General features: G+C 40.7%; 1 protein-coding gene across 1 annotated transcript; it reads right to left on the bottom strand.

Annotated features, from left to right (window-relative positions):
* Positions 1–1,484: 1,484 nt before the first annotated feature.
* On the bottom strand, positions 1,485–26,112 carry GLIPR2 (GLI pathogenesis related 2). Its single transcript, XM_051812839.1, has 5 exons — positions 25,469–26,112; positions 14,029–14,137; positions 10,091–10,194; positions 4,153–4,230; positions 1,485–3,088 (listed from the first exon to the last, which is right to left on the bottom strand). Exons 1-5 carry the CDS (start codon positions 25,479–25,481, stop codon positions 2,928–2,930), a joined length of 465 nt encoding a protein of 154 aa, XP_051668799.1. The 5' UTR covers positions 25,482–26,112; the 3' UTR covers positions 1,485–2,927.
* Positions 26,113–26,541: the final 429 nt, after the last annotated feature.

The following is a 26,541-nucleotide window of genomic DNA, read 5'->3' as shown; positions in this document are numbered from 1 at the left end:
GTTTTCTAGTCAACCAACACCATCAAGTTTTGTTCTTTGGGGAATATAAAGGAAAGAAGTTGGCAAACTAAAGTGTTTAATACAGACTTCCCTTTTCAGTGCCTTTTAAAGACCAGTCCCAGTTCTTCCCCAAGTGCTTTTTTAACCCAGAAGAGTGGAAATGAAACTCAGTTCATCTCCTTCTTCTTCTTCTGCTGCTGCATAAAGACCTTAGAAACTACCTGCAGGCCTCTAGAGATAGGTATTTTCCTCTAGTATCAGAGCTGACAGTTTGCCTAATCTTTGTTCCCAGGGCAAACGTGACTTGTATCTGTATAACTATCTGAGGAAGCTCTTAAACATCTTGTTTTGGTCTAACACAACAGGAGATAACCCTTCTTTTCTCCTAATTTCCACAACTCTCCAAGATGTGGTAGAGAGTGGAGCAATATACCCACACAGAGTCTTGTAACACAGATGGCTACTAAGTCGAGTGTCAGTGTACAATTCCCCAAAATCATAGGCTTTTCAGTGAGTCACATCAGCAACATTACCCTTCCCTTTGGACTCCTACATACACCATGGCTTGCTGTGCAGCCAGAGTTCATTTGTAGAAGGTATCAATATCATAATTTTGGGTTATGAAGAATTAAATTAGATTGGGGGGTTTTTAACTGTTACAATCATACTTACTTACATGGACCCATTGAGGTTATTTGAGTGGCTTTGTGCCTCTTCCATACCTAATTACCTCTGAAGCCCCCTCAAAATGCTCTGTCTAAAAACCTCCAGAAGTTCATTCATCATTATCATTTTAAATAAAGATAACTACAGGCTTTGTTTTGTTTTGTCCTCTCTTTACCTACCTTCCCAGTTCCGACATTAAAATAAAACCTAGGTGGCAGCAGAGAAAGATTCTGACTTGACTCACTCAACTAGGACACATACAGTTTTACATCAACCATTCAAGGAATTATAGGGCCAATAGCATGAATGTCATTAGGATAAAACCAGAGTATTTTAATACTAATAATTTATTTAACATCAGCTTTTAGCTTTACATCAGTTGCAGCAAGCTTATTGTGTTTTTTAGAAAGTCCTGTTTTCATTCCCATCTCACTTGTCAGCTGAGGGTTGAAGGGAGGAAGGTCCCAAGGCTGCAGTTAGTGAAACACACACGCCTGAGTGGGAGTCGAGTGGGTATTCTTTACTGGCAACACGTCAGCCGAGAGAGGGAGCAGCAGAAATGAAATGAGATACAAAGCAGGAGTTTGAGAGAGAAAGAGGTACGCCTCTTCAGCTTCAACTGTTTGCTCAGTCTTCATATAAAGGGATGATTTATGATCTGCTGTATGATTTATCCTTTCTTACAAGGCCTCTTTTTTCTTTCCTGGACTAGAATACTTTTATTTGCCCCATGTTCCTAAAGTAATAATGTCATACATTAATGTCCTAGAAATAAAATTTGAAGATTATTCCACAAAGAATCAGGTAAGAGCAAAGGCTTGAGTAGTTCATATGCAAAAATATTTATTTTTCAGTTGTTCATGGTATGTATTAAATTCTTGGTTACAACAAAAAATTGTAACAAACAGCATCACAGTGACGTATAGTCAAGCCATAACAGTGCAGTTTATTATAACTGTGTAAACAAAAAGAAGTATTTCTGTAATGGCACTCTTCATGAACCAAATTATGGCATACAGAATCTTAGCAAAAGTCAAAAGAAACATTTAAAGAGAAAAAAACAAACAACAAATTGAAGCAACGTGTATGAACCTGGCCAAAACGGCCCAATCCACATTTCATCAGAGAAAATAGTGTCTTCAGCATTTTTGCTTGGCTTGTTATTAAGGAAATTAAGTCTTCATTTTTTTCATAGCATCAATCCAGCATGTGAAATATCACTATTATTGAATGATATGCACAAAGAGCAAACATCTCTTAATTATAACCATGTGAATACCTCCTACTGTGACATTATTAAAGGAGACGAGATGATTTGAGAATGTTATTGTCTGTAAAGCACGACACCTGGGAAAAATGTTCCTTAGGAAATAAAAATAAGTTACTGAGAAATAAAATCCAAAGTGCACTGTCAAAGAAACTTTTTTTTGGTGTAAATATCAAAAAGTAGAATCTTACTTTTCTGTAACAGAAGTAAACAATTTGATTATAAGACAAGGTACATACTGTAAACTGTAAGGTAGACTTTGAATCTGAAATACACTCATCTCAAACATATTTTATATATTAGCACCTAAAATGGGATTTAAAGAATTTTGGTCAATTTCAGTTCATGCATTAATTATGGTTTGCCTGACGGATAAAATTTCTCAGCAACCTTTTAGTGTTCTGTGAGATCCTCTTAATCAAAACACGCAGGTCTGAATGCCACTACATTTTACACGTATACCTTTCATACAGGAAGTCTGTGTATGTTCTATCTGCAGAGAAAAGGTCCCACAGTAGCAGGAGGTAAAGACAGAGGAAAGAAGTTACAGTTATTAAAAAATACTGGAAAACTGAGAGTATTCATATAATTCATAAATATTGAGAGTAATCATATAATCACAAGCTGGTATCTTCAGTATACAGAAGGCTATAAACTTGCTTGTTTAAAAAAAATAAAGACATCCAACATGTGCCTACTCACATGCTGACATGGAGTTCATGCAAACTATTGAAAAAAACCCACCTTATAAATTTTACCCTTCAGAAATGCTGCATATACTTCATCATCAAATAAACTGAGCCCCCCTCAGAAGCAATAGGGACTTAATGTGCACATTGACTCAAGCAACATGTAATTGCTTCCTCTGTAATGAGAAGTGAACAGCAGTATCAAACAGGAAATTTCATTGAATAGTGCTTCATTTCAAACACCGTTAGGTCCAAATCCAGGTTCACTTGTCATTAAGCAATAAGACGACCTTAAAAAAAAAAAGTTATTTTCTTGGAGGAAGGACATTTTCTTCATAATAGCCTGGATTTACTACATTTCCAGCTGGATCATATCTAGCCACCACAAACGTTGAGCCATCACTAGCAGATGCTTTTCCGACTCCCATCTTTTTTGTATTCTTCCAAACCATTGCTGTGAAGTGACCTGAAGAAAGAGAGAGAAACATATGCATTCACTTTAGGTACTAAATCTGTAACATCCCCTTTACCATGTGAAGTGCCAGGAAAGAAAAAAACAATACAAAGCTGCTTCTTTTTCTGACAGGTAAACAAACCAAGGACATGAAAAAGAACCCTACATTTGCATTTTGTCTTGAAAAACCCTGATCCATACTGGTTCCCTACTACTATTCCCATTTCCATGTCCTATATCCAAATAAGAATACCTACTTGGAGAATCATGAAAGAAGTAGTTTGGGAAGTATTTGACATAAAATTCAACAAAGATATCATGGTCTTTACTCTCTGCAGTGTGAGCAGCAATTCTGAGAGTGACTTATTATTCATTTGCTTTAACCACCTCATACTCCCCCATGTGTTTGCATGTGCAGCTCTTTCAAAAGAACACTGTTTTTATGGCTTCTTCTGCCTAGTTTAATAACCACCCCTACATTGTGCTGCTTCATCAGTTGTTCCCTCTATGCATAGACAAATCCCATGGGAGAAAAACATGACTTTCTTCATCTGAAACAAGCTCGGGCATCTCTCTTGCTTGAACATAATTCCAGGAACAATGTCCTTAAGTTCATTCCACACCAGATTGTCAATATGCAGCCAATGGCCTCTTCCTGATCTCTAAATTTTAACTCAAGTGATCTCTGTGAGCAGAGTGATATCATTCAGTAGAGGGCACATGTCAATATAAACAACACCACAGTACATTTAGTAAGACACCTATATGATTCCAATTTAGTACTTCCTACAAATTAATTTGCCTTAAAAATAAGTTGCCTATTAAAAACTTAGGAATTGGAGGAAAAATACAGTACTAAAAAAAGCCACTAGATTTTGCTAACTTTCTCATTTCTCAGTTTCCTTTTACCTTCTGCCAGTTTTTACACAAAACTTTAGGGAAATTCTAATTTTTTTCCCTTTCTAATATTTTTTCTAAGAAAAAAAGTAGATTTTTTAAAAATATCAAACAAGTTGGCTAAGAATCTTCTTAAAATAGCTGTGTTTGTGAAGAGATAGTGCCCAGTTTGAACTTACCTGTCCCAGAAGAAAACCCTGGGTTTTGAAAGCTGTAATTTTTTATTTCACTGTACCATCTGTCAGCCACATCCTTTCCTGAAAGACAAAACAAATATGCTGTGAAATCATGACATAAACACAGAAGTGTAGCTCACTTACAGCCTGGCCAGCAAGATCTTCTGTTAAAAGCTGTCAAGAACTTCTAGAAACATGGAGGAAGTCCTTTTACTGAAAAGAGTTTTTGAAATGTAGGTAACGTGGCAGTACATAAAAGTTACCAAGTGTTTATTGTTTCACAGTAGCTGTTGCTACTTTAATCACAGAATCACAGAATAGTAGAGGTTTGAAAAGACCTTTAAGATCGTCAAGTCCAACCACTAACTCAGCACTGTTAAGTCCGCCAGTAAACCAGGTCCTTAAGTGTCAAATTTTCCTCATATCCAATCTAAATCTTCCCTGGCACAACTTGAGGCCTTTTCCTCTCATCCTGTTGCCACAACCTCCTTTCAGGTGGTTGTAGAGAATGATAATGTCTCCCCTGAGCCTTCTTTTCACCAGCCTAAACAAACCCAGCTCCCTCAGCTGCTCCAGACTCTTAACCAGCTCTGGATACACTCCAGCACTTCAATGTCCTTCTTGTAGCAAGGGAACCAAAAGTGAACAGGATTTGAGGTGAGGCCTCATTAGTGCCAAGTACAGGGGGATGATCACTTCCCTGGTCTTGCTGGCCACACTATTTCTGATACAAGCCAGGATGCCACTGGCCTTCTTGGCCACCTGGACACGCTGCAGGCTCATGTTCAGCCAGCTGTCAACCAGCACCCTGAGGTCCTTTTCCACCAGGCAGCTTTACAGCCACTCTTTCTAATTTATTAATTTAATAAATTACGAATTAGTCCAATGCTTCTAATTAAGCACCACATGCCACCAATGCCATCAATGATTTGAGTTCTGCTTGATGCAAACACAGTCCATCAGTTCCTCCACTGGAGTACCAGGGAACCTGTGGCCAGCAGAGCCTGGCTCAGAGCCTGGGCAGGCAACCCATGAATCAGCTTTAGAGCCAGGTAGAGTTCATCCTGTTGAGGAAAGATCTCTGCAGCAAGGCGCTCACCGGGTAGGACAGAGTTGATGATGAGTGTTATACTGTCACCAACAGATCAGGAAACAGGACTGTCCATCAACTCTCATCTGCTGTTAAAACTTTTCAAGGTTGAAGTTAGAAAATCCTTTTTACAAGAGAGAACTGTGTGGCATAGCATTTGGATCAAAATGGTCCAGCAATCCCTTTAGTCCTCAAAGAAACATCTGGAAATTTTAACACATTGAGTTTACATTTTTTTCCTGCCCAGAATCTTCTCTAACTTTCAGTTTGAAAGGTAACGAACACATATCTCCCTCATCTTGGATGAGTGCTCCTCTCATTAGGTTTCTACACACAGCTTTCACCAGCTCCTTCTTCTTGAAATGTGTTTGAAAATGCCAGATTTTCTAAGCAAAGGGCACAGGGACCTGTTCCACATGGAGGCCTCCCACCTGTGGTGCATGAAGAGACCCCCTTACAGCTCCAGATAAAACGAAGAAAAATTACACTTCTAAAGTCCTCCAGTTTCCCATGTTCTCATCAGCATTGAATACTTCATATTTCTGAGTGCATTTATTTTTAGTTGTTTTTATTTAGCATTTCAGCCACTGTGAAGATCCATCTTGAGACACACTAACTCAGGGTATACAGCCAGAAACCTCTAATACACATGCTGCGTCTGTGTGGCAGTCCATGTGTCTCAACCCATCCAAGGCTTTCACTGATAACAGCTGTATAAGGACATGACTATATCCAGGGATGTAGCTCAGACCAGAATTTGCAGATGCTTTGCAGTCAGAAGTCAAATGTTACTTCTTTTCCATTACTGGTTGTTAGGAAATTGTTGTGTCAAACACTGGGCGGGGAAGGGGGGGGGGGGAAGGTTTTTCCCTGAGCTACATCAATAATGATATTTCTGCTTAGCATTCCAAGATGTATCATCAACACAAGGCCAGTAGATTTCATAGCAATGTGCCAATGCTGTTAAGCCTACCGTCATGAAGAATGCTGGTCCCTGGTGGACTGTTGGCTGCAGAACAGCAGTGACTCATGCTTTGCTATTTCGCAGCAAAAAGCCTTAAACTTGTGCAGTTCTAGAAGTCAGACACTGTGTTAACTTCTTTAAACTTCGTTTTCTTATGATTGAAGCTAAAAGGATGATGCTGCTAGCCTGGCAAGCTGGTTGTCAGAGCAGTCATTGAAAGGAAAATATTGAATGAAATGCCATCTCTTGAGAGGTTTGTGAACTGGAAGTCCCACAAACTTATATGCCACACTGTTAGTTAGGAATAGTGCTTAGTAGAGTCAAATAATATTTTCTTCATAAAAAGGCAGCAAAACCTCTCTTGCTTCTCAGAGGGGAATAACAATTGGTTTCTTCTTTCCCTCTCTCCCTGCGCCAAACAAACTCTGTAGAGAGCTGTTTTATGGCTGAAGTATGTAACACATTTATTTGTTCACTTGTTACTCACACTAAAGCTAAATGAAGACTGAAAAAAGTGCAGGGAGTAATCTTCATACAATACACGGGAAAAAGAAAAAGCACATAGTAAAAAAACCTGCAACAAACCAAGCAGATCATCCTGTCCCACTCCAGACTTGAAGGCTTTGAATGATTTAGACGCGTTTGTAGTAAGTTGGGTGGAACAGAAGTACAGAATGTGATTGCTGACATATCTGGCCTTATGAAGCCCATGTATTTTATGTGTACAAGTGCTGAAGTAACTACACTATACAAGTAGTATTTTTACAGATGTAGGACTGCATTCCCACTGCTACCAGCACTTCATTCCCTCTGTTAATGTATCAGCGTGATACAGCATAAAGAATATTTAAAGAGAAAGTCATTCCCACTCTGCTTACTGTAGCTCTAAGAAAGAAGTGTGCTGCATGTGACAGAAAAAAATCTTCATAATGGGAGTACTGCAGGACACATGGAATTTTTAGCAAACACAGTATCTCTTCATAATTAATTTGCTTTTAATTTAAAGAACACTATCATGTGAAAAATTTTTAACTTTTTAATTCAAGGGAGGTGGTAGTGCCATCAGGTAAGACTACCTCAATCCTCTACCTGAAAGACAACGAGCATAGCTGGACAGCATAGCCTATGATGTGCTAATTCCCAGATTTCAAGGATGAAAACTTGCAATTTACTGAGGCCAGGCAGTGAAAACCTAGAAGTTGATCACTATGCTCCATTTTTCACATGCAGGATCAGGTTATCATTTTATGGCATTGCTGTTATCATCCTTGAATTAAAAGAGTCATGGTATCATAAGCTGTGAGAAAATAAAGTAACCCCACTGAGCGAGTTGCTGAAAACATTCTAATAAAATCACATAGGACATATTTCTCTGCAAGGATGGGCAGCACCTGGGTAATCTACTTAAAAACTGGGTTATCACAACATTCCTTCCACTAGTCCGAGGGGAAAGAAGGTAGAAGAAGATTTAACTTCACCCCAGAAATAAAATATCTACCTAGAATAAAGTCATACTAATGGGTTTTGGAACTAATTATCTACTTTCAGCATTCCTCATGCAGGTCCTTATTTTATTTTACTTTGTTTTATTTGACAGTATTGTATAAGCTTGGTGTTAGACAGGGCTGAGGCAGATGGTGCCTGTGCTACTCTGCCCACTAGTCCTGACCTGTAGGAGACCAAGGTTTTTCCCATAACAGGGGCAATACAGCACATTCTTCACAACCACACCAGCCATCCCAAACAGAATTTAGACATCCAGTGCTTGCCTTCATCCTCCTGACACATGAAAAATGAGATGAGGCATCCTGAGAAGCCTGACATACTACAGCTGCCAAGGCAGGCTGTGGCCTCTTGCATTAGTGGCAGATGACAGCTCACTTATTTGAACACAGACAAAGAGAAGTCTGCCACGAAGCAGTTCCTGCAGGACTAGAGGGAGGAAACAGCTGTCAACTATTTCTTGAATTACAGGGATAAACATATTTCCAGCAACAGCTTTAGGGTATGTAACTCCAAAATCCTGAATACAATTCAAGGTATTCTTGTACCAGGAGAGAAGTCAGACTAGAAGGCTTTATAGTTCAAAGCTTAAATCTTCTCTGAAACAAGAAATGCATCTTCTGGCATTATTACAGAACTCAGTAAGAGCCAAAATAAACAGCAGCATCACTTTGTGAGAGAGAATATAGAGTATGTTAGAGGTTTATTGAGTTTTGCTTTATCTGGGGAAGAAACCGGAAGACATTGCCTGCCTTTGTTAAGCCCATGAATGGATGCCTTAATCCAAATTTCAGCCTCATTGAGCAGGATACAAATTAACTATCCAAAGGGAACTATAGAAGAAAAAGAGGAAGAATGAACTAGCTCCACAGAGATGAAAACTAAGTCCAGAAGAGAAAATAACTTTCTTTGAAGAAATAGCTTTCTCATTCTGGTACTTCGAGTGGTCCTGCTTCATTGGAAATGTAGAAGTGTTTTACAGAACAAAAGAGGATATAGAATATATAAGGCATTCCATCCTGTAGATAAAAAAAAAAAAAAAAAAAAAAAACCAGCAAAAGTGCTCAAAACTGGAAAGTTATGTATGGAAACAGTGCATTGAAGAAAACAAATTGGATCCAGAAAAAGACAGCCATTATGTAGAAGGATTTGTGTGTTATATTTCCAGCTCTCTAAATGGGAATTCTGTGACTTTAACCTAGGGGGAAGGAGTGCAGGGCATTAACACTAACAAGAAGAAAGAAGTAAGCTCAGTCAGTGAGTCATAGCCACTATGCAAGCTTTGCCATACATCTGTGTTTTCCCATGCTGCTCTGAACCCTTGCCTCACACTTTTGCAAAGGACAGAATGCCAAATATGAGTAGATCAAATTGTAGTTTTCCACAATGGGTTTCTTTTTCAACATGAAAAAGTACCCACTTGGGACTAAAGTTGGCACTTGAAGAGGAACTAAACAACATCCCTGAGTCTAAAACTCACTAAAATTTCCAGGTCCTTCCAGCACAGCCTGCAGAAATGAACTTTTGTTTCCTCAAGGCTGTGCTGGAAATTCCAGAGGTAGATTGGAATAAAGAAAACAAGTGGTCACTTTTAATACATCCCACCTGCTGTCCCTGCAGGCTAAGGCACTAGCCCTGCCCACTGGAGGAAGCAAGGAGGGAAGAGCCTGCCGAATCTCTCTCCAAGGGCTCACTGCAGGCTGTCAGCCTGGCGAAAATTCAGCTCCTGGGGCATCCAAACCAAAGGCTGCCAGTTACATGTTACGTTTACAATCAGAAAATATATGGAGTAAATTTGTCTTCAAAAATGAAGGCATAGAAAAGGGCTCAAAGCCTGTTTGCTGACAGAGTGGACATACTAACATAGTAACACTGTCACTTTGGTGTCCAGTTTCCCGTTTTTGCCCCCACAAACAGGAACTGCTGTATAGCACTCAATAGACATTTTTCCACTTTCCTCACCACAGCCGTGGGCAGACCTCTCTTTGGCTGGGACAAACTAAGGACAAAGGTGAAGTACACAGCACTGATGTCTTTCTTCTCTCCTCCCATGGACTTACAAGTAGCACTAAAGACAGCTCCATAGCAGGGACATATGAAGCAGCCTAGTTGCCAAGTGTCACCTCCAAAGGAACGTAACACGCTACCACAGTCCCTTAACCCCTCTGTGCCTACATGTGCTTCTTGCTCTCCATACACATAGGCGATTGCAAACCACCATCCTGCCCCCAGGGAGCCTGGGCTAGGCTGGGCTGGGCAGTGGTGGATACATTTTTGAAATAGAGGAAACTCCAGCACCCTTGCAACCAGATGCTCTGAGTTCAAAGTACATGAGACAAACTATTTATCTGGTGTCCGTGAGACAACAAGAGAAGAAAACTCACCTGACTGGTCATAGGATGCCCATGCTAGGTTTTCGCCACATTTTCCATTAGCAGACTCAGAGCTGTGCTTGAGGACCCTTGTGGTAGCCAGTTCTTCTGCATACCTAGCAAAGGAATCCACACATTGGGTCAGGGACCATAGCTGCAACGAGCAGCGAGGAGGAAGAGAAGGAGATGCAAGCAAGGAATTTTGCTGGAAGATGATGGCTTTAAGTCAAGTTATCAGGTTGCAAAGCCCTGAAGCCAGGGATGCTTTAACCTTATGTAGATCTATTAGTTAGGCAAAGGGAAGGCCCAGAGGCCATTTCCCTGTCTTTCATGAGCATCTGTATCACTGCTGAGAAGGGCCTAGAAGAAATCAAAAGTCAGGTCTCCTCCCACCACATTCTGCCCATCACCTGGAAATCCACTGGCCATCCTTAGCTGCAGCCACTGGTGGAAAGGGAAGTACCTGTAGCAATTGCTACAGGTGCCACCTCCTGACATTTCTAGGCTCCTCATGGGAGTAAACCATATGTTCTCAGCGAGATTGGAAAAAAAGACAGAAATGGGGATTCAGTTAAAGCAAACATAAACCCCCTACTTAACAAATGAAAAAAAAAAAAAGTCAAATGCAAAAAAACAACAGTGTGCCAGGCAATAGGATGGAAGAGGAGACCACCTGGAGATTCTGAGGCAACAACTGTGTAAACTGACATAGGGATAAGCAGCAGTCTTTCGGTAGAAGTTGACACGTGTGAGAGCTGTCAGTATTTTACTGTCTTTCAACAATAGGGTTAAAAAGGACATCAGGAGTAAACAATTATTCTGTTTATTCAACATTGGAAAGGCTTCAGTACAAAGACAGTGAAATTGGAAAGACCATTTGTTATTTCTCATGGCACAAGAAACAGGAGGCAACAGGGAGAACCATCAGGTCACAAATTTAAAAATCAAGTGAGACAAAGCACCCCTTCCACACTGTGGCAGAAGTCATTGCCACAGGATGATGCAGACACTGAAGCCCATGTGGGTTTGAAAAAGAGAAAGACAAAATCACAATGTGTGTACGTGGGGGAGAATCTTCAGGACTTGTAAACAACAGCACCAAATAAATGAGATGACCTACTGCTTAGGAAAACCACAATTTGCAGGATAAATCTGTAATTTCCAGGAGAAGATAACGGGGGAAGGATCACTACATTTGTTTTGTCCTTCTACTCCTTTCCTAATCATGAATCACTGGCACCTGCCAGAGAAAGGAAATTTGTCCAGCTGAACATTTTGGCCCAATCTAGTACTTCAGTCATTGGGTTCTAATTTCCTTCTGTCCTAAACCTCCCATCAAAACAAACAAACAAACAAGTATTTATCTACATCCATTAATTTAGAAAAAATGAAAAGTCAGTTGACAGTCTGCTACGGCCGTGGGGGAGGGGAGAAAGGCCGCAGCACTGCACAAAGGGGTCCCATGAAGTTTGAGGTTGCGATGCAATACCCCTTTAATGGGGGTGCACAAGGGTTTTATAAATCTTGCGTGGAATGCACCAGAAAAGGGGGTGGAGTATGAGACAGACAACCAGGGAAATGAACAGGGATAGGGACTCAGGCGAAGAGGGAGGAAAGAGGTGGGAAAAGATGAATGGTAGCTCTCTCCTCTCTGCAGCTTCTTCAGCCAATCAGAGAGGGAAGCAGGGAGCAGGCATGCCTGGGCAAGTCCAGGAATTACAGATCTCTGGGAATCATACAATGCAAAACACATAATACTGTAATAAAGTCCTTTCAGTCGCTGTATATCTTTTTCCATTCCTGAAATCGTTCCCATTCTGATCCTTGCTCCTTCACATCAGTCTGCTAGATCCTGAACTGAGGATCTCTGGATGCTCCTTCATGCCATATATCACCACAGTCCCGTAGTTTTTCTCTTCAAGGATTCCCACATCCCAAGTTAGAGGGAAGACTGGAACAAAGTACACATTAGAGATGGATGAAGCTGCCAAGGATGTGAGACAAAGGGTGATTAATACACTCCAGCTCAGGCTGGAGACTGAAAGCATGAGATTTTCATCTGAGATCATCACCCTATGCTTCATTACAGTCAGAGATAAACAGACACCTGCTGAGGGTGACTCATCTCATACTAAAGTAGGGATCCATAGTCAGTTCATCTAACCTGTCACCATTACTGGAACAAAAAATAGTAGAAAACAAACCATTTTCAACACAGATAGAGAAGCACAGAAAAGTATCCAGAGATACACCAAATACATATCAACAAATATCAGATGCACCTAAAGAAAAGTTGTTCTTCTTTGAATTTAGGAATATGAAAAATCTGTCTTGACAAATACAAGATTTCTTAAATTTCATGTCTTTTATTCATATCAAAGCATTTCTGGTTCTTGGTATCAACCAGTTTTACCAGTCTCTGAATATGTCTTTTAATTCTTTCAAGTTAAGCTACAGACCACAACCAAACAAAGGTTTCCTATTGTTATTCATCACGGCAGGGCAAGTCAGCTGAAACCAGAGAAGACTGTGAGGAATTTCTGAAGGATCTAAAAATACCCTGCAAGGGCAATAGCACACTTGGAGATAAATGTGGAGCAATGCATATTTGATAGAATAATCTGAACTATTCATACAGGCTGACTTGTTCAAACTAAGCGCAGCACTTCAGAGACATAAGAAGTGCTATTGACAAGTCAATGAAATCTTTTCCTCATTGTGAGCCATCACATAAAACAGAAACAAAACAAGCCTTAGAAGAACAGAAGAAAAGCCCCAGTAGATTACAAAGGTACATGGATGAGTCACTGGCATTCCATCTCTTAGAAATACTGCATCCAGTTATCATGGTGTCTCAAGAAAAAAAAAGTGAAAAACCAAGATTTTACTTGCTGCCAAGGTCATGTCCTCATGCCATGTAGACGGTGTGTTGTACAGCACAACACCTGGCAGAGATGATTGGTCTACGAGTGTGGGAGCTAGTGCATCTGTGTGACAGTACAGCACCATGCTGGGACAGTAAATCAGGTTCTGCAAAACTACACCCTCTCTGGCTCCCTGCCAGCCAGCACGGAGAAGTCTGAATAGTCATGGTAGAAAGCCTAATGATCTTTTACCTGCAGGGATCAAACTGGCCACTGTTTAGCTGTTATGGGAAGACATTTATTTTCTGAATAGTTTTATCAGCATTTACTCCTTCAGTTATATTTCCTTTGCACTGTGAGGATCATCCTGAAAAAATTGAAGATGATTTAAATCTACTTTTTGAAAAAGGTTGCTGTAAAGTGAAAGGAATTAATCTTGTTGTCGTAACTACAGTAAAAAGGACAAGCAGTATCAGACTCAAATTTGTCCAAGAAAGACTTAAGTCAGAGAGCAGGAAGATGGATTCACTGTACGTTAGGCTGACAAGAAGCTGTGCAGTCTTCAACACTGGAGAAGAGGTAAGATGTTTCCCTCCTGACAGAATGGAGAATGTATCGTGCTTTTGCTTTTGGGGCAGGGAGATAGATAATTAGATCTGATTCCTTCTGATTCCACTGATCTTAGACCAGTCACCACTTCTTACCATGAAGAAGTTCTTTATCTCACTATTTCAGCAGCTCTGGATATTCTTCTGCAGATGATAATCCATCATCTGACAAAACTGGTGGTGAAGAATGGCTTAGGCAACTACCAGAGGAGACATACCAGTGCAGACCGACACAGCGGCATCTGAAAATGGGTCCAGGAAAGATTTATAGAGCTGTGACCACAGACGTGTCCATATAACCAGCTAGACCTACGTGATGGAGAAAGAGAGGACAAAAGAGTGGAGTCCCACACCTTCCACCCAATAAGTCTTCACCGAGTATCAGCATGTCAAAAGGCATTTTTGTATGCACAGTCGAACCTAACAGATAAAAGTGTCACAAATCTCTTTTTGTGAGAAAAGAAAGGACTGAACTCACTGTTGGGCTCCTCTGTTTAACTTCTTGCAGAGTTTTAAGGGGGGAACTCCGTGTTTCTTCCTGCAGTCATTGTGTGCTTTCAAGACTTCTTCAGCAAATTGTTTGGAAGCTGAAATCACATGAAAAAAGTTGGAAAGGTCTGTCAAATACAGACATTGGTGAAGACAGAAAAAGCATACCCTGTAGCTAAGACACTGGTGCAGGCTAGACAGAAGAACAGAAGAATACCACCCTCAGTACCCGGGAGTAGGACGAAAGGAACCACTAATGAATTCCATCCAGAAATTAACACACACTCCCATTGGGATGCTACAGACTCACCAAAGGTTGAAGAAAAATGTGATCCTTACTGCTTTCCTCAACAGCAAGGGGATTTAAGGTTAGTCAGTCAGTTTGTCAGTTCAAAAGAAAAGTCAGTTTGACTTATTTTAAGATATCAGTGCTCTGCATCATCACTGCAGAGTCTCAGAGTAAGTGACAAATAGCTCCTTCAAGGAGATGCATTAAAAATGCAAATTATGGTCCACAAATTACCTGTATTAGTCAGGACACCACCTAAAGGAAATGAAGATACTAAAATGTTCAGAACTATGCAAGTACTTTGAAACATGTACCATTCTTCTTATTCATTATATAGTACAAATTCATAGAAATCTCAAAATGCACCTTTATTTGGCTCAAGACAAATAATTGTTCACAAACAGCAAATGCTAAGGAAAGAAACAACTGCTGGGGATGAGTTTTTCCCCCTGTGCTAGAGTGTATTCAGTAAACATCCGAAAAAGCAAAGTTTTAAAACAGCTTATGTTTGTACCCTGGTGAACCTGAGGCTTTCAGCAGCACAAGCAATCAGTCACAGTGCAATTCACTTTGACAGCAATTTCATGTTACCTCCTTTTATGACTTTGCTGATTTTTCTCAAGACTCAGAGGGGAAAAAAAGTCTGCCATTGGTCACTCTGTGGAATTTGCTGCCTAAAGAGAATTTTGGAACCTGAAACGGGGTATTGGGACAGTTAGAGAGGTATAGATAGCATCTTCAAAACAATTTTCACTTTATCTTGCTGAAGCTTCTGAACAGGGCAAGAGAAATCTTTAAGTATTTAACTCTGCTTTTACCCTGATACAGGTTTTTACATTTATTAGTGATTCACCAGCTTCATTTCTGAATATCCTAACTGCACAACTACCATCATTTTCCCTGTAAGACACTTTTGAAGCCCAAACAGACCTCATATCTAGAAAGTGTTTCCAGTTATTAACCTCAGATTTCTCAACTTCCTCTTTACTACTCAATCCTAACAACTAAAATCAATCAGTCTCTGCTTTATTAGCAAGTACACTGTTCTGTTGTTTGTAATGATGCACTTTCCCCACAACAGAGCTGTCAGTTTGCACATACTGCTCTCAGAACTTTTTCCCAAGGTGATTACCCAACTCACACTCATGTTTTAAGCTGTTCTCGGTGTTCTCTCTAATTTCCTCAAGAGGATTAGGATAATGCAGCAGTCTAAGATAATCTCAATATCCAGTGCACGTAGGAAAGCCATTACTGTTCCATGCAGTATGTTAAACCTTTAGAACACAGTTTGTAGTTGGGTTGACTCTTTCCTGACCAAAGTGTCATTGTGGACATATACCTAATATATTCTCCATCAATATGCTTGCAGGCTCTTTTTTTTTTGTGATATTAAGTTTTTGGTATAACACAGCAACCCTTTTGAGTGAGATGAGATCTGCCCACTGCACCTTCCTCCTCTTCAGTTCTCCTTCAATTTTGTGTATCACAAGTGGCATATCATCAGACAAAACAGGCACCTCCATTCTGGTATTCAAGCACATCCTCCGCATCCCCTCCCTGTCATCCCCCCCCCACCGCCTTTTGCTAATGAGCCTGTCCCATCACTCTTATTACCATTGCTCACAGCTCACTGATTCTATCAGGCCAGAGTCCTAAACCTCTCATCTGCTACATCCAGTGAGGTAGATAAGGGTAACCTATTTGTACAATATGTATCACAGAGGAAACAACACCTATTACTGAGGAAGGCAAGCCTACAGCCAGTTCACTTAAACTCACTGATGAGGGGGTCCATGCTTCCAGCAGTGAAATGTTAAGACACTCTGCAAATCAAAGAAGTTGAAACACACAGCTTTGAAAGTTGCATCACATACTTCAGGTTACATTTTTTGTCATGAGACCATCCTAAAGCTTGTGACTGTTATCACCCGGACTTAATATCCCATCCGCTCAGCATTGAATAGTAGACAAACAATCCGACCTGCAACTATGAAAATTTCTATTCAAATTATTTGCTCTCAATGACAATAACAAATTAAAATTAAAAAAAAAAAAAAGTCAACTGAAATACAGATTTTATCAACAGTCAGTTCATCCATTAACAGAAATAATTCATAATTCAGCTCTGTACTAACATTCTGATTTACATAGATCAACAAATCATAAACAAAACTCAGTTGTTTCTAGTTACAGCAGGCACTGCTATGCTGTCCCTAGAGAACCTCCATCTTCCCCTTCCCTCAAAGTGGTTGCTATAGAAATACTTATCTTCTGTGACTCAAGCTCATGTGCTAACCACCTCCCTCTGCACAGCTTCTCCCGTGCCTGATGATGTGTGGAGATGGACGCCCAACCGCCAGATACATTTCAGATTTGTTTCAGGAGGCATGTTAAGTTTTTCCATTTTACCAATGTTCCATACACTGAGAAGCCAGACATTAAAAGTGAGAGTTAATGGGAGTTTTTGGGCTCCCACCCAAATGGGAACAGCTTCCCCAACAGCTCTGGAGACGTACTTTTTTCCCTTCATGTAAGCTGCTTAAGCTGCTAGAAAAAAATTATTTCCTACTGCCAGGAAGTTAGGTTTGGTCATGAATCATTACAGAGCTTAATAAGTAAAACAACTAAAGATGTTAGATACAATTGCTTCCTCCTCATTATTCAATTATTTACCTCTATTTTGTATTCTTCTGCAACATTGGCTAAGATAATGATAGCATATGACAGTAAATTTCCAGGCTATGATGTGGTACAGAGAACACCTTGCAGTTGTGCTTTTGGACTCCCAGATTCACTGATTAACTTTGTGTGATCACAGAAAAGTAAGCAGAGGCATCTGGGTTGCCTTTTCCCATCAGATTTGTTTTTCAGAGTATTCTTATTTCTCTATTCTTACTGTTTCTGACCAATGCCAATCTACTTAGTCTCTCTTGGGTGAAGAGCTCTTCACGTCTGAGTCCCATCCTGCCTCTTGTTTGAACCCTGTCTTCTCCTGCTGTGTCTCCTTTAGTTTGGACATCAAAACAGAAGCGAGTTACCTGAACACGTATTCCACAATACAAGCTGCTCTGCATCACCTTTGCAGCTGTCAATTGGACCTACTCCACTGGTCTTGCAGAGCCGCAAGATGGTATGGGGAAACAGTAACAGTAAATTATTCCACCAAGCACCTCTCTACTTAATCCCAACACAACAGAAATGCTCATTGCTGGGGGTTGGACTAGATGACCCTCAAAGATGTCTTCCAACACAAATTGCTCTATGGTTCTATGAAACAAATCTCATGTAGAATCCTACACAGAAGAGTACCATTATGTCTGTCTCAATTGCTCTTTGAACTGTAACAGAGGCCTCAAACTTTTCACCCAATGTTTGCATTACAGGTAAATGGAGATAATGACACCCCCCCCCCTTTCAATCCTGCCCCCAAAATAACTAACTAGAAATGTGCTCATACAATAGCAGGACACTGCATGTAACTTCCACGCTCTTTACAGCCCAGAATCCAGGCAGAAAGAAGTCAAGCGCTAGAATACATGGAGAGAAAACAAATGCAAAGAAGATAGAAAACACATAAAAGGTAACCAAGTAATTTTTTAAAGACTTAGTATAGCTCTGCTTTCATACTGAAATCTTTTCAGTCTCCCCTCACTCTGCAGAATTGCTCTACCCTACTCTGAGAGCAGAAACGGGGTGTGAAATAAGAATGCAGCAAATACAGCTTTTAATATGTCCAACAGGTTTGTGGAAAAAGTAATTAGAGGCTTCAGGGAACTGTAAAGTAATTGCATCAAGAAGTCCTTTGTTACTGTCCCAGAAAACTGAATATACCTCTATTTTGACAAACTTCTCCAGTCCTCCTAAAGGACTGGACAAAAACAAAATTCTTGAGTAAAAAACACCCCAGCTTATAAAAATTATATTTTCATCTAGACTCTTCTAATAGACCTGACATTTATTATTAATAATCTTTATCCTCACTTGCAATGTTATTCTCTGGAAATTAGCCTTAGCTGAATCTTTTACACTCTGAGAATAGTTTAACTGATATGAGAAATGTTAAGAAGACAGTTACGTTCTACTGCATTTTGACTCAGCACTTTGGTTTGAAGTCACAAACGCTTCAGGGTGGTCTTGTGCTGGTTGGCCTCTGCAGTGACAGAGGGAGTGAATGTTCCATGTTTCTTTCTCCATTTATTTGACTACACTTGCTTGCCTCCACATTTGGCACTGTAACATCTCCCAAGACTGGCCCTTAATGCTATTCCTAAATACGTCATTTGGGAGCATGGACCTAATACTCCACTTCATGAATCACTTTCAACCACAAAAGTTGATCTCCCTCAGTGCCAAACTTCCCTGCTCTCTAACAAAACTGGCTGACTGCTTGGAAATACACAGAAGAAATGAAATCACATATAAATCTTGGAGGAAAGGAAAGATAAAATCATTCAATGTTCAGAAAGTATTATATCCTGGGTGGGGTTTCCTTGGCTCCTTTTTTGCCTTTGAATCAAGAATTCAATAAAGGGGCAATGTCTCCATCCCATACAGTAGGCATTTATGAGGGATATCATAATTGTTGGTACATTATTTCCCCTACAACCGGAATGATGCTATAAACTTACTAAAATCTAGAAGAGAATGTATTGCTTATCAGAATTAAAGGAATTGGGAGTTATAATTAGAACAAGTTTGAATGGGAGTAGTTTCCTGGAACGTTCTTATGTTTGCTGCTCAAAATAGCTTTCCCTTCAGCTCAGGAGATCCTTTTTAAGGGAGGAGTTTCTGTGATGTTTTTCAGCATTCAGTTTTGCCTGAACTTTGTTCACACACCTGCTTACCACAGGGGTGAGCTTCAGGACAACAGTAAGATGTCTCAGTTAATTGAGTCTGATGGACAAGGACACCACTCATTTTTTTTATATGGGCTTAGTCTACAGCAAACTAGCAACTTAAAAACCTTGCATTACCTGTGCCTTCTGATGTAACACACTCTTTTCCCCCTTACCCAATTTGAGGTATATGGCATGAGAATAGGAAGTAAACGCTGTAATAATGTTTCAATGACATTAGTCATGTCACCTTTTGATTGCAAATCCTATTCTTGCTATGATAGATACTGTTGATTACTTCCTCACTTAAGGCCTTTTATAAACTGTTAGGCAATTGACTGCCCTGATTAAAAAGGAACACCTGGTAAACTGGAAGCTGCTCAGTTCTGAGAAGTAGCAGAGCCTTCCATGATATAAGCATTTAAAAAACAAGCAACACTAATCACCAGTCTTAAGCACTGACAGAAGCAAGTTTTCACTTCCATTGGAGGCAAGGGTGGAAGGAGAAGTCCTCTGCTCATAGCCCCTCTCCTCCAAACAGACCCACAAGTCAACAGTCAGAACAAGAGTCACTACTACAGAGTGATTTTCTCACATAAGGTGGGAACTGACTGCTTATCATATCTAGAGCAGCCAGTCTTGGCTTTGCATAAAAGACAATAAAAAAATATTATTTTTTATTACTATTCTGCCAATTAGGACAGGTGAATATTGTAATCATTCCACACACCCACAGACACAGCTCTAGTAGGCATTTAATCTGTATGCTGGTAACCCTTTAAAAAGATTAAGGAGACTCTCTCATTTGTAAGGTCTTCTATTTGTAAATCTAATTGCCGTGCAATTCCTAGGGCACATACACTTCCAAATACAAAGCCACAAGTGACCTGCATGTGTTGAACCACACTATGCAAGAGAAGAAATTCAAGCAAACTTCTCCATTTCTTCTCTTCTGTCCTCAACATTGTATCTGCTTAGACTTTATAATTACAGTAATTTCTGAAGAAAATAAGGTGCAACTATATTCACTAATGAGTAGCAGCAGAAATTGTTTTGAGTAATCGAAAACAAGTAATTGAATTAAAATTGAGTAATTTTTACAGGTCACCTATTCGTATTTTGGATGCTGCATATTCTTATGGGATGGGCAGCCATAGACAGAACCTTGTTTGTACCCAGTGCCAAGTTCATTTTACATAGCACTGTGAGCTGTTTGGTGCCAACCAAAGACTTTGCGAAGTGAAGAATTTTGCAAAGAAGAATTGAAAAGAGGTAGAACAATCCCACGTCTCCTGGGATATGCTCTGTCATCTTATACCTCTACCACTTATGTTCTACCATTGCTTGGGGTAGGCATACCTGAATTAGGTTTCATCTCATTAGTTTCAATACCCACCCACCATGCTTTTCTGCCAAGGACATCCAAGATAACTTGGGCAATGTCCAAAGTATATTTATTTATGCACCTCCCTGAGGCATGGAAATACGGCCATGAACATTTCTTCTGATCACTGATGTGTAAACTACCCTATCCAGTAGCCAAAATCAGGCAGGGAAACACAGAGCTTTCTTCACTCATATTAACTATCAATTACATCATATCTTTCTCATCCCTCTACTCAACAGGTTAAACCCCAGTTATCATAATGCAAAATCTTGGCAAAAAGGTATGTATTTCATGAAATCCTGAATAATAGAATGGTTTAGGTTGGAAGGGACCTTTGAAGAGCATCTAGTCCAACTCCCCTGCAATGAGCAGAGACATCTTCAACTAGACCAGGTTGCTCAGAGTCCTGTTTAACCTGACCTTGTACACTTCCAGGGATATTAAATGATGTTTGTGGTGGTCTTAAACAAGCCCATAGTGTCTTCCTACACAAGACCCCAGACTACTATCCCATTTTCTCACCCTTACTTGCACCAGGGAGGTTGGCCACCTGCGTGGCCTCACCTCATCCCCCTCTGCAGGGCCACCCAGCCCAGCTCTGGCAGAGCTCCTGCTATTCAGACCTTCACAGACTGGGCAGAACTTGCCTACATCTGTCTGTAAAAACAGAACATAGATATGCTCCAGCTAATCTCTTGGAGAACAGCAAGGCCTCCACAAAAACAGAGATCTGAAATAGCCTTCTGGCCTGTTGAGATACATAAACAACAAAACAGTTAAAATCAAAACACTCATTTTCTCATACTTTTTGTTCTTGCACATAGAGCAGCAACAGAGGCAAATTCAAACTCAGTCAAGATAGACACTACAACCGTATTGACAGAAAACTAACAGTTTGTATCTTCCCAGCAATAAAAGCTTTTTTCATGCTTAACTTTTTTTTTTTTTTTGAAAGATTTCTTGGAGGATTCAGAAAGAAGAGATGATGCCTTGGCAGGTGTCTCGGTTTTTACAGACCATCACATTCTATCTTAATTCTTCGTGAGCCCTTCACACTTGTTTTGGCATTATCTGACTTGAACATGAGGAGCTAAGGGTACTAATCTAGCAGTCAACAGGAGCAACAACTGCTGCATTACCCTCCTTTCCTCCACCAAAACCTGGTGGTTCAAAAGACAGGTAAAAATCGGGCTCAGAATATTGTTTGTCAAAGCCTAATGCATTTCTGTCAGACTTTTCTCTATTTGATATTTATTGAACTTGAAGCAAGTAATCAGTGTTTTCCACACACAAAAACTGGAGGTGTGGGGTTATGAATTGAATTAACCTCATTTTTGAAAGGCCCTTTTCTCACCCCACCTCCAGTTCAATTCTGGTGTAAAGAAAAAAAGACAACAACAAGTTCTGCAAATGTCCCGATGTAACCAAATGCAAGCGCTCAGTTGCTAGCAGTTTAGACCAATTCATTTTCTCTATTCCCACCAGTCCTGTAAAACCAGCCAGCACGAAACACTTTGGCTTTCTGAGAAATGCGATACCTGCAAGCTGCCAAAATGACAACAGGTCACTTCTCTAGTATGCCTGTACTTTTGTTACGACCTGCCACGGCTGTCTCCTACCGAGATGCTGAAGTACAGGCTAGTGCTTCAGATCAGCTGAAGATGTAGCTCTCCCTGAAGGAAACACAACAGTCCTTTTTACTGTGCTCTTGAGAGTTAAAAAACAGCACATGCTTCTCAGATAGATTAAAACCATCGTGGAAAACTGCACTGAGTCTGGTTTCTGTCTTTTTTTTTTTTTTTTTTTTTTTTTGTCAAAACATTTTCTCAGTCTTTTTTTTTTCTGTACTGACTCAACAAGTAGAACAGTGGGCAACTCCCAGTCTTTTCTCTGAGTCCCACCCACATTTTCAGAAGGGGAAAAAAAGAGAGGAGAAATAAAAAAAAAAAAAATATAAAAGGTAATCCAAACGCTGTAAAAAGATAGTATTTACTGAGCCTGTCCTTGTCTTTCATAGCGTCTGCAGCCACTTGCCAGAGTAAAGAGGGCGATTCCCCCGCCATCACCTCCACTGGGTTTTTAGGGGCTAAACGGAGCAAGCTCCCTTCCCCCACCAGGCTGAGCCAGAGGGGAAGTGGAAGAAATGAGACTTTTAGCAGCCTTTTTCTACCACCCTCCCAGCCTTTTCAGAGACTCCCACTGCTCAGCAGGAATCCCCGTGCTCCAGAGCGGAGGAGTGGAGCTTGCAGCCAGCTGCTTCCCTGAGCATCGGCTGCAGCTGCTCGAATGGATATCCCCTCTGGGGCAAGGGCTGCCCTCAGAACCCCGGCCTCCGGCCCGCACAGCTGCAGGAGGGGTCAGAGCCCCGTCAACGCGGCACTCAGCAACAGGGCAACGAGGAGCAGCCGGCTCGCCATCCCTTCATTTCCTGCAGAAATACTTATCCCTGTCTTTTTGGTTAGGACTCTCTAGCGCCTGTGGGGAGGGCTGCCTGCACCCCCCCCCCAATCCAAATGCTGTCTGAAAAGAGAATACATGGGAAGGGCAGAGGAGGTCTCTATGTTTGGCTTAAGTATTTGCAGGACTCACGGTGATGGGAGACATTTTTCTAAACCTGAGAGACATTTTTCTAAACCTGACAAGGAAGTTTCAGTACTAACTTGGTTTCAGCACAAACTTGGTTTCAGCAGCCTGCAGCTTCCAAGGAAGAAAGCTGAGTCAGAAGTACCAATATCTTGCAACACTGAGCCCTATTCAATGAAGCAAAACCAACGCTAAGTCTCTAGCTCTGTTACTCGCAGTGAACATTGGTTCAAATACAATGTAACAGCTAGTAATATAACATTATTGGAGAGCATTTATCAAAGAACTGCGATTTTCAACAATAGAATTTCTTTGTGTGGTGATACTTCGACCTCAAGACAGGTTTACCAAAACCAAAAAGAGACTGCTCTGAAGACATTTATTTTAAAATAGTGGTCCCACTTTACATGAATTAGAGCATCCTCAAATTTAGACTTCAGGTAACCTCTGCCTTAATCTTTCTGACCCAGGAGAGGAGCAAGGACTCTCTTTCCAGGTTAAACAGATCCCAATCTGTTTCATTTTCATGTACCCTAGTATAGAGAAACTTGCCCACGTTGCACCTCAAGAGTACTACAGTGGAAACGTGAGGCATTTCACACAAAATACAGAGGAAGCAGTACTCTGTAAAACAGCTGCTCTCCTCATTCAAAGGCAAACCACACTGAATGATCTCAGACAGGAATTTGAAGACTTCAGTGCACTGGAAAGGGTGGATGGGATTTAGTTAATAAACCAATTGTCAGGACAGGATCTCTGATGATTCATCTAAAAATATTGCACACAGCTCAAAGATAGTGACCTGGACTCAGTTTAATCTTTATTTGAAAAGTGTGATACAAGTGACAAAATACGCACCTAGATCTCAAGTTTTATTTGTATAAGTACTTAGGGATGCAAACATTCCCCAAGCCTCGGCAAAGGGAGTTTCTCGTCTGTAACTGCTCCTAAGTTTGGAAAAATCAACTAATGTGCAGCAATAAATGTACAGGAAAAAACAGATGGTGATTGCCTTATGACTGTTTTAGCAGTGTGCATGTATTAAAACAAAATGAGATTTTTACTCCTTCTGAAATTGGGAGCTTCTATGGTATTTGTACTTTTTATGCTACTAGTATAGGAAGTGCTGAACTTGATACTTCTGAGCAACTACACTTATTTAAATTGTTATAAGGTTAATTACTAAAACCCAATCCACTTTAAAACACATGCAGCTGCCAGGACACGGGGCCAAACTCACTGGCAGTCACATAGTGCTTTGCCTGGACTGGATGTCATACCAGTAAACCCTTTACAGTCACATTTGCAGTCAGTTCTGATCTCATCTAAGAAGCTGACCTTTAAAAACAAAGAAAAAGGGAAAAAAAAATCAACATACCCATGCTGAGGCCCACTAAAGTGTTACCCACACAAAGATTTTCCTCAGTTTCCTCTGGAAGAGGCCTTGTTTTTGAATGAATAGAGTACTAGGTTTTGCTGAGCCTGTCCCATACGTGCTGTTTACACACAGGACAGACAGACAGTATGCCACCAGGCTCTAATTTGTCACAGAAGTAAAGTCCTAACCACAAGATTAAAAAAACCCTCCATCCAGTTTTATAGCCGTTTCAGAAGTTTGGCACAGATTTTCACTCATGACTCTAACAGAACAAGGTAAGAGAAAACAGGGGGCATAAGTCCTCCCTTCTTAATACCTCTGGCTCCTTGGCAGCTTCGGAAGTGTATTCCCCAGCCCAGACTGCCAAAGCAGGGCACACAGACAGCTGGCAGCAGTGGGAAAAGGAGCAAGAGCATAGGCAACAGCAGGGAGAACCTCCAAGGGTATGTGCACAGCTGGGGAGAGACTTAGGAACTGAGATGTCCTCAGTTAAATGGCAACCAAATCTTAAATCTAAATCCTTCTGACAATGAAGGGCGATAAAAAGCTTCCCCCGTCTCAAAGCATCCTGCTGCCCATCTGCAAGGCTGGTAAGTTTTGTCAGACAGCTAGACATGAAGTACTTTTAAAGCTATAGGGCTTACAAGTATTTTACACAGCAAAGCAAAAGTAATTTAAGCTACAAAATATAAACTGCATATAAAATACAGCTACCTCTGCACTGTGCAGGCTGGGGAGGGGGGGGATCGTTTTTCTTGGTTTTTGTTTAATCTAACTCCTTGTCAGAGAGAAAGCTCCTCCCAGACTGTACCATGCACAAACGAAAGCAGCTTTCTAAGAGGAAAGCCACTAACGCTTTAGCGATGCTTTCCGAGCACAAAACCAGGCACAGACACTGTATGAAAACACAGCCAACCGCACCATTTTCCCATGCTCACCTGATTTTCCCATGCTCACCTGATTTTCCCATGCCCAAGTGGTGTTTTTTTTTAATTTCACCTGCTGCCTCCTCTCTTGACTGAGTTCCGCCGTTAAGTGCCGGGACGAAGCGTTTGCAATTTCAGTTTAACTTCTTCAGTCGCCTGCGACCGCTGCCGGAGAGAACTCAGCAGCGTGAACCCGCTACTGCCCCTCCTTCAGCGCTGCGATAAGCCTGCCCATGCCTTATAAGGCACAGGGACACCGCTCTTTTTTTTTTTCATAAAAAGATCCTGTTTAGGGTCAGCAGCTATTTATCCTCCACAGTAACCAAGCAGCTCCAAAACACCATATGTTTTCACATACCAGTTTATCTTAGTAATTGCGGCTGTCCTCTGATAAGAGTAGGCTGTGCAAGGAAATTCTGCTGACAAATAATTCTGCTGCCACAGTAGGCATAGCCCACAAGGCTAATTCATAAACATAAATGCTGCTGAAGTTTTATCCAGTTACTGTACGTTAAGTTAAAACAGGAAGTCATAAAGCACTTTGAACTGTAAGTACGTTTTTATGTCTAAAATGAATCACTTCCTGCACTGTTGCAACATAATCTGTAGAAGGTATTAGTAAAATAAAATTTTGCAGGTTAAAGCGGAGCTGTGCTGATGGTGTGTTTCTGTAAAAAGAGTTGGATGTGCGTACACCTCATTTTATCTGTGTAAGCACTGTGCCACTGTTATCTTCACATTACATCGAAACGCCTCAAGCTAATCTGGCAAATATTAACTACTTTAACTACAGTGAACAGGATACTTCGATTTAACTTCAGAAGTGCCGCATATCTCCAAACAATCATTCAGTTACGTGTTTCCAACTTTCATCTTTTCATCACCGTGAAAAATCATCTGAGGTTAATGTTTCCCAATTTTTCACAACGCCTTTCAAAATTTCGAAGTTCTACTTGGTTTTGTGCCAAGTCTGCTGGCTCAGCGGGTTTTAATTATCCTTTACCCACCTCTGGAGGTGAGTTCCATGATGAACAAAGGAAAAAAAACTCTCAGAAATACAAAGATGTAGGGTTTGGGGGCTTTTTTTAAACAAGTAGCAGCAGC

The sequence above is a fragment of the Manacus candei genome, unplaced genomic scaffold (genome assembly GCF_025592945.1).
Source record: "Manacus candei isolate 608988 ecotype Guabito, Panama unplaced genomic scaffold, ASM2559294v1 h1tg000088l, whole genome shotgun sequence".
NCBI lineage: Eukaryota > Metazoa > Chordata > Aves > Passeriformes > Pipridae > Manacus > Manacus candei.
Note: the sequence above shows the minus strand (reverse complement) of the source record. Positions and strands in the feature narration are given on the sequence as shown.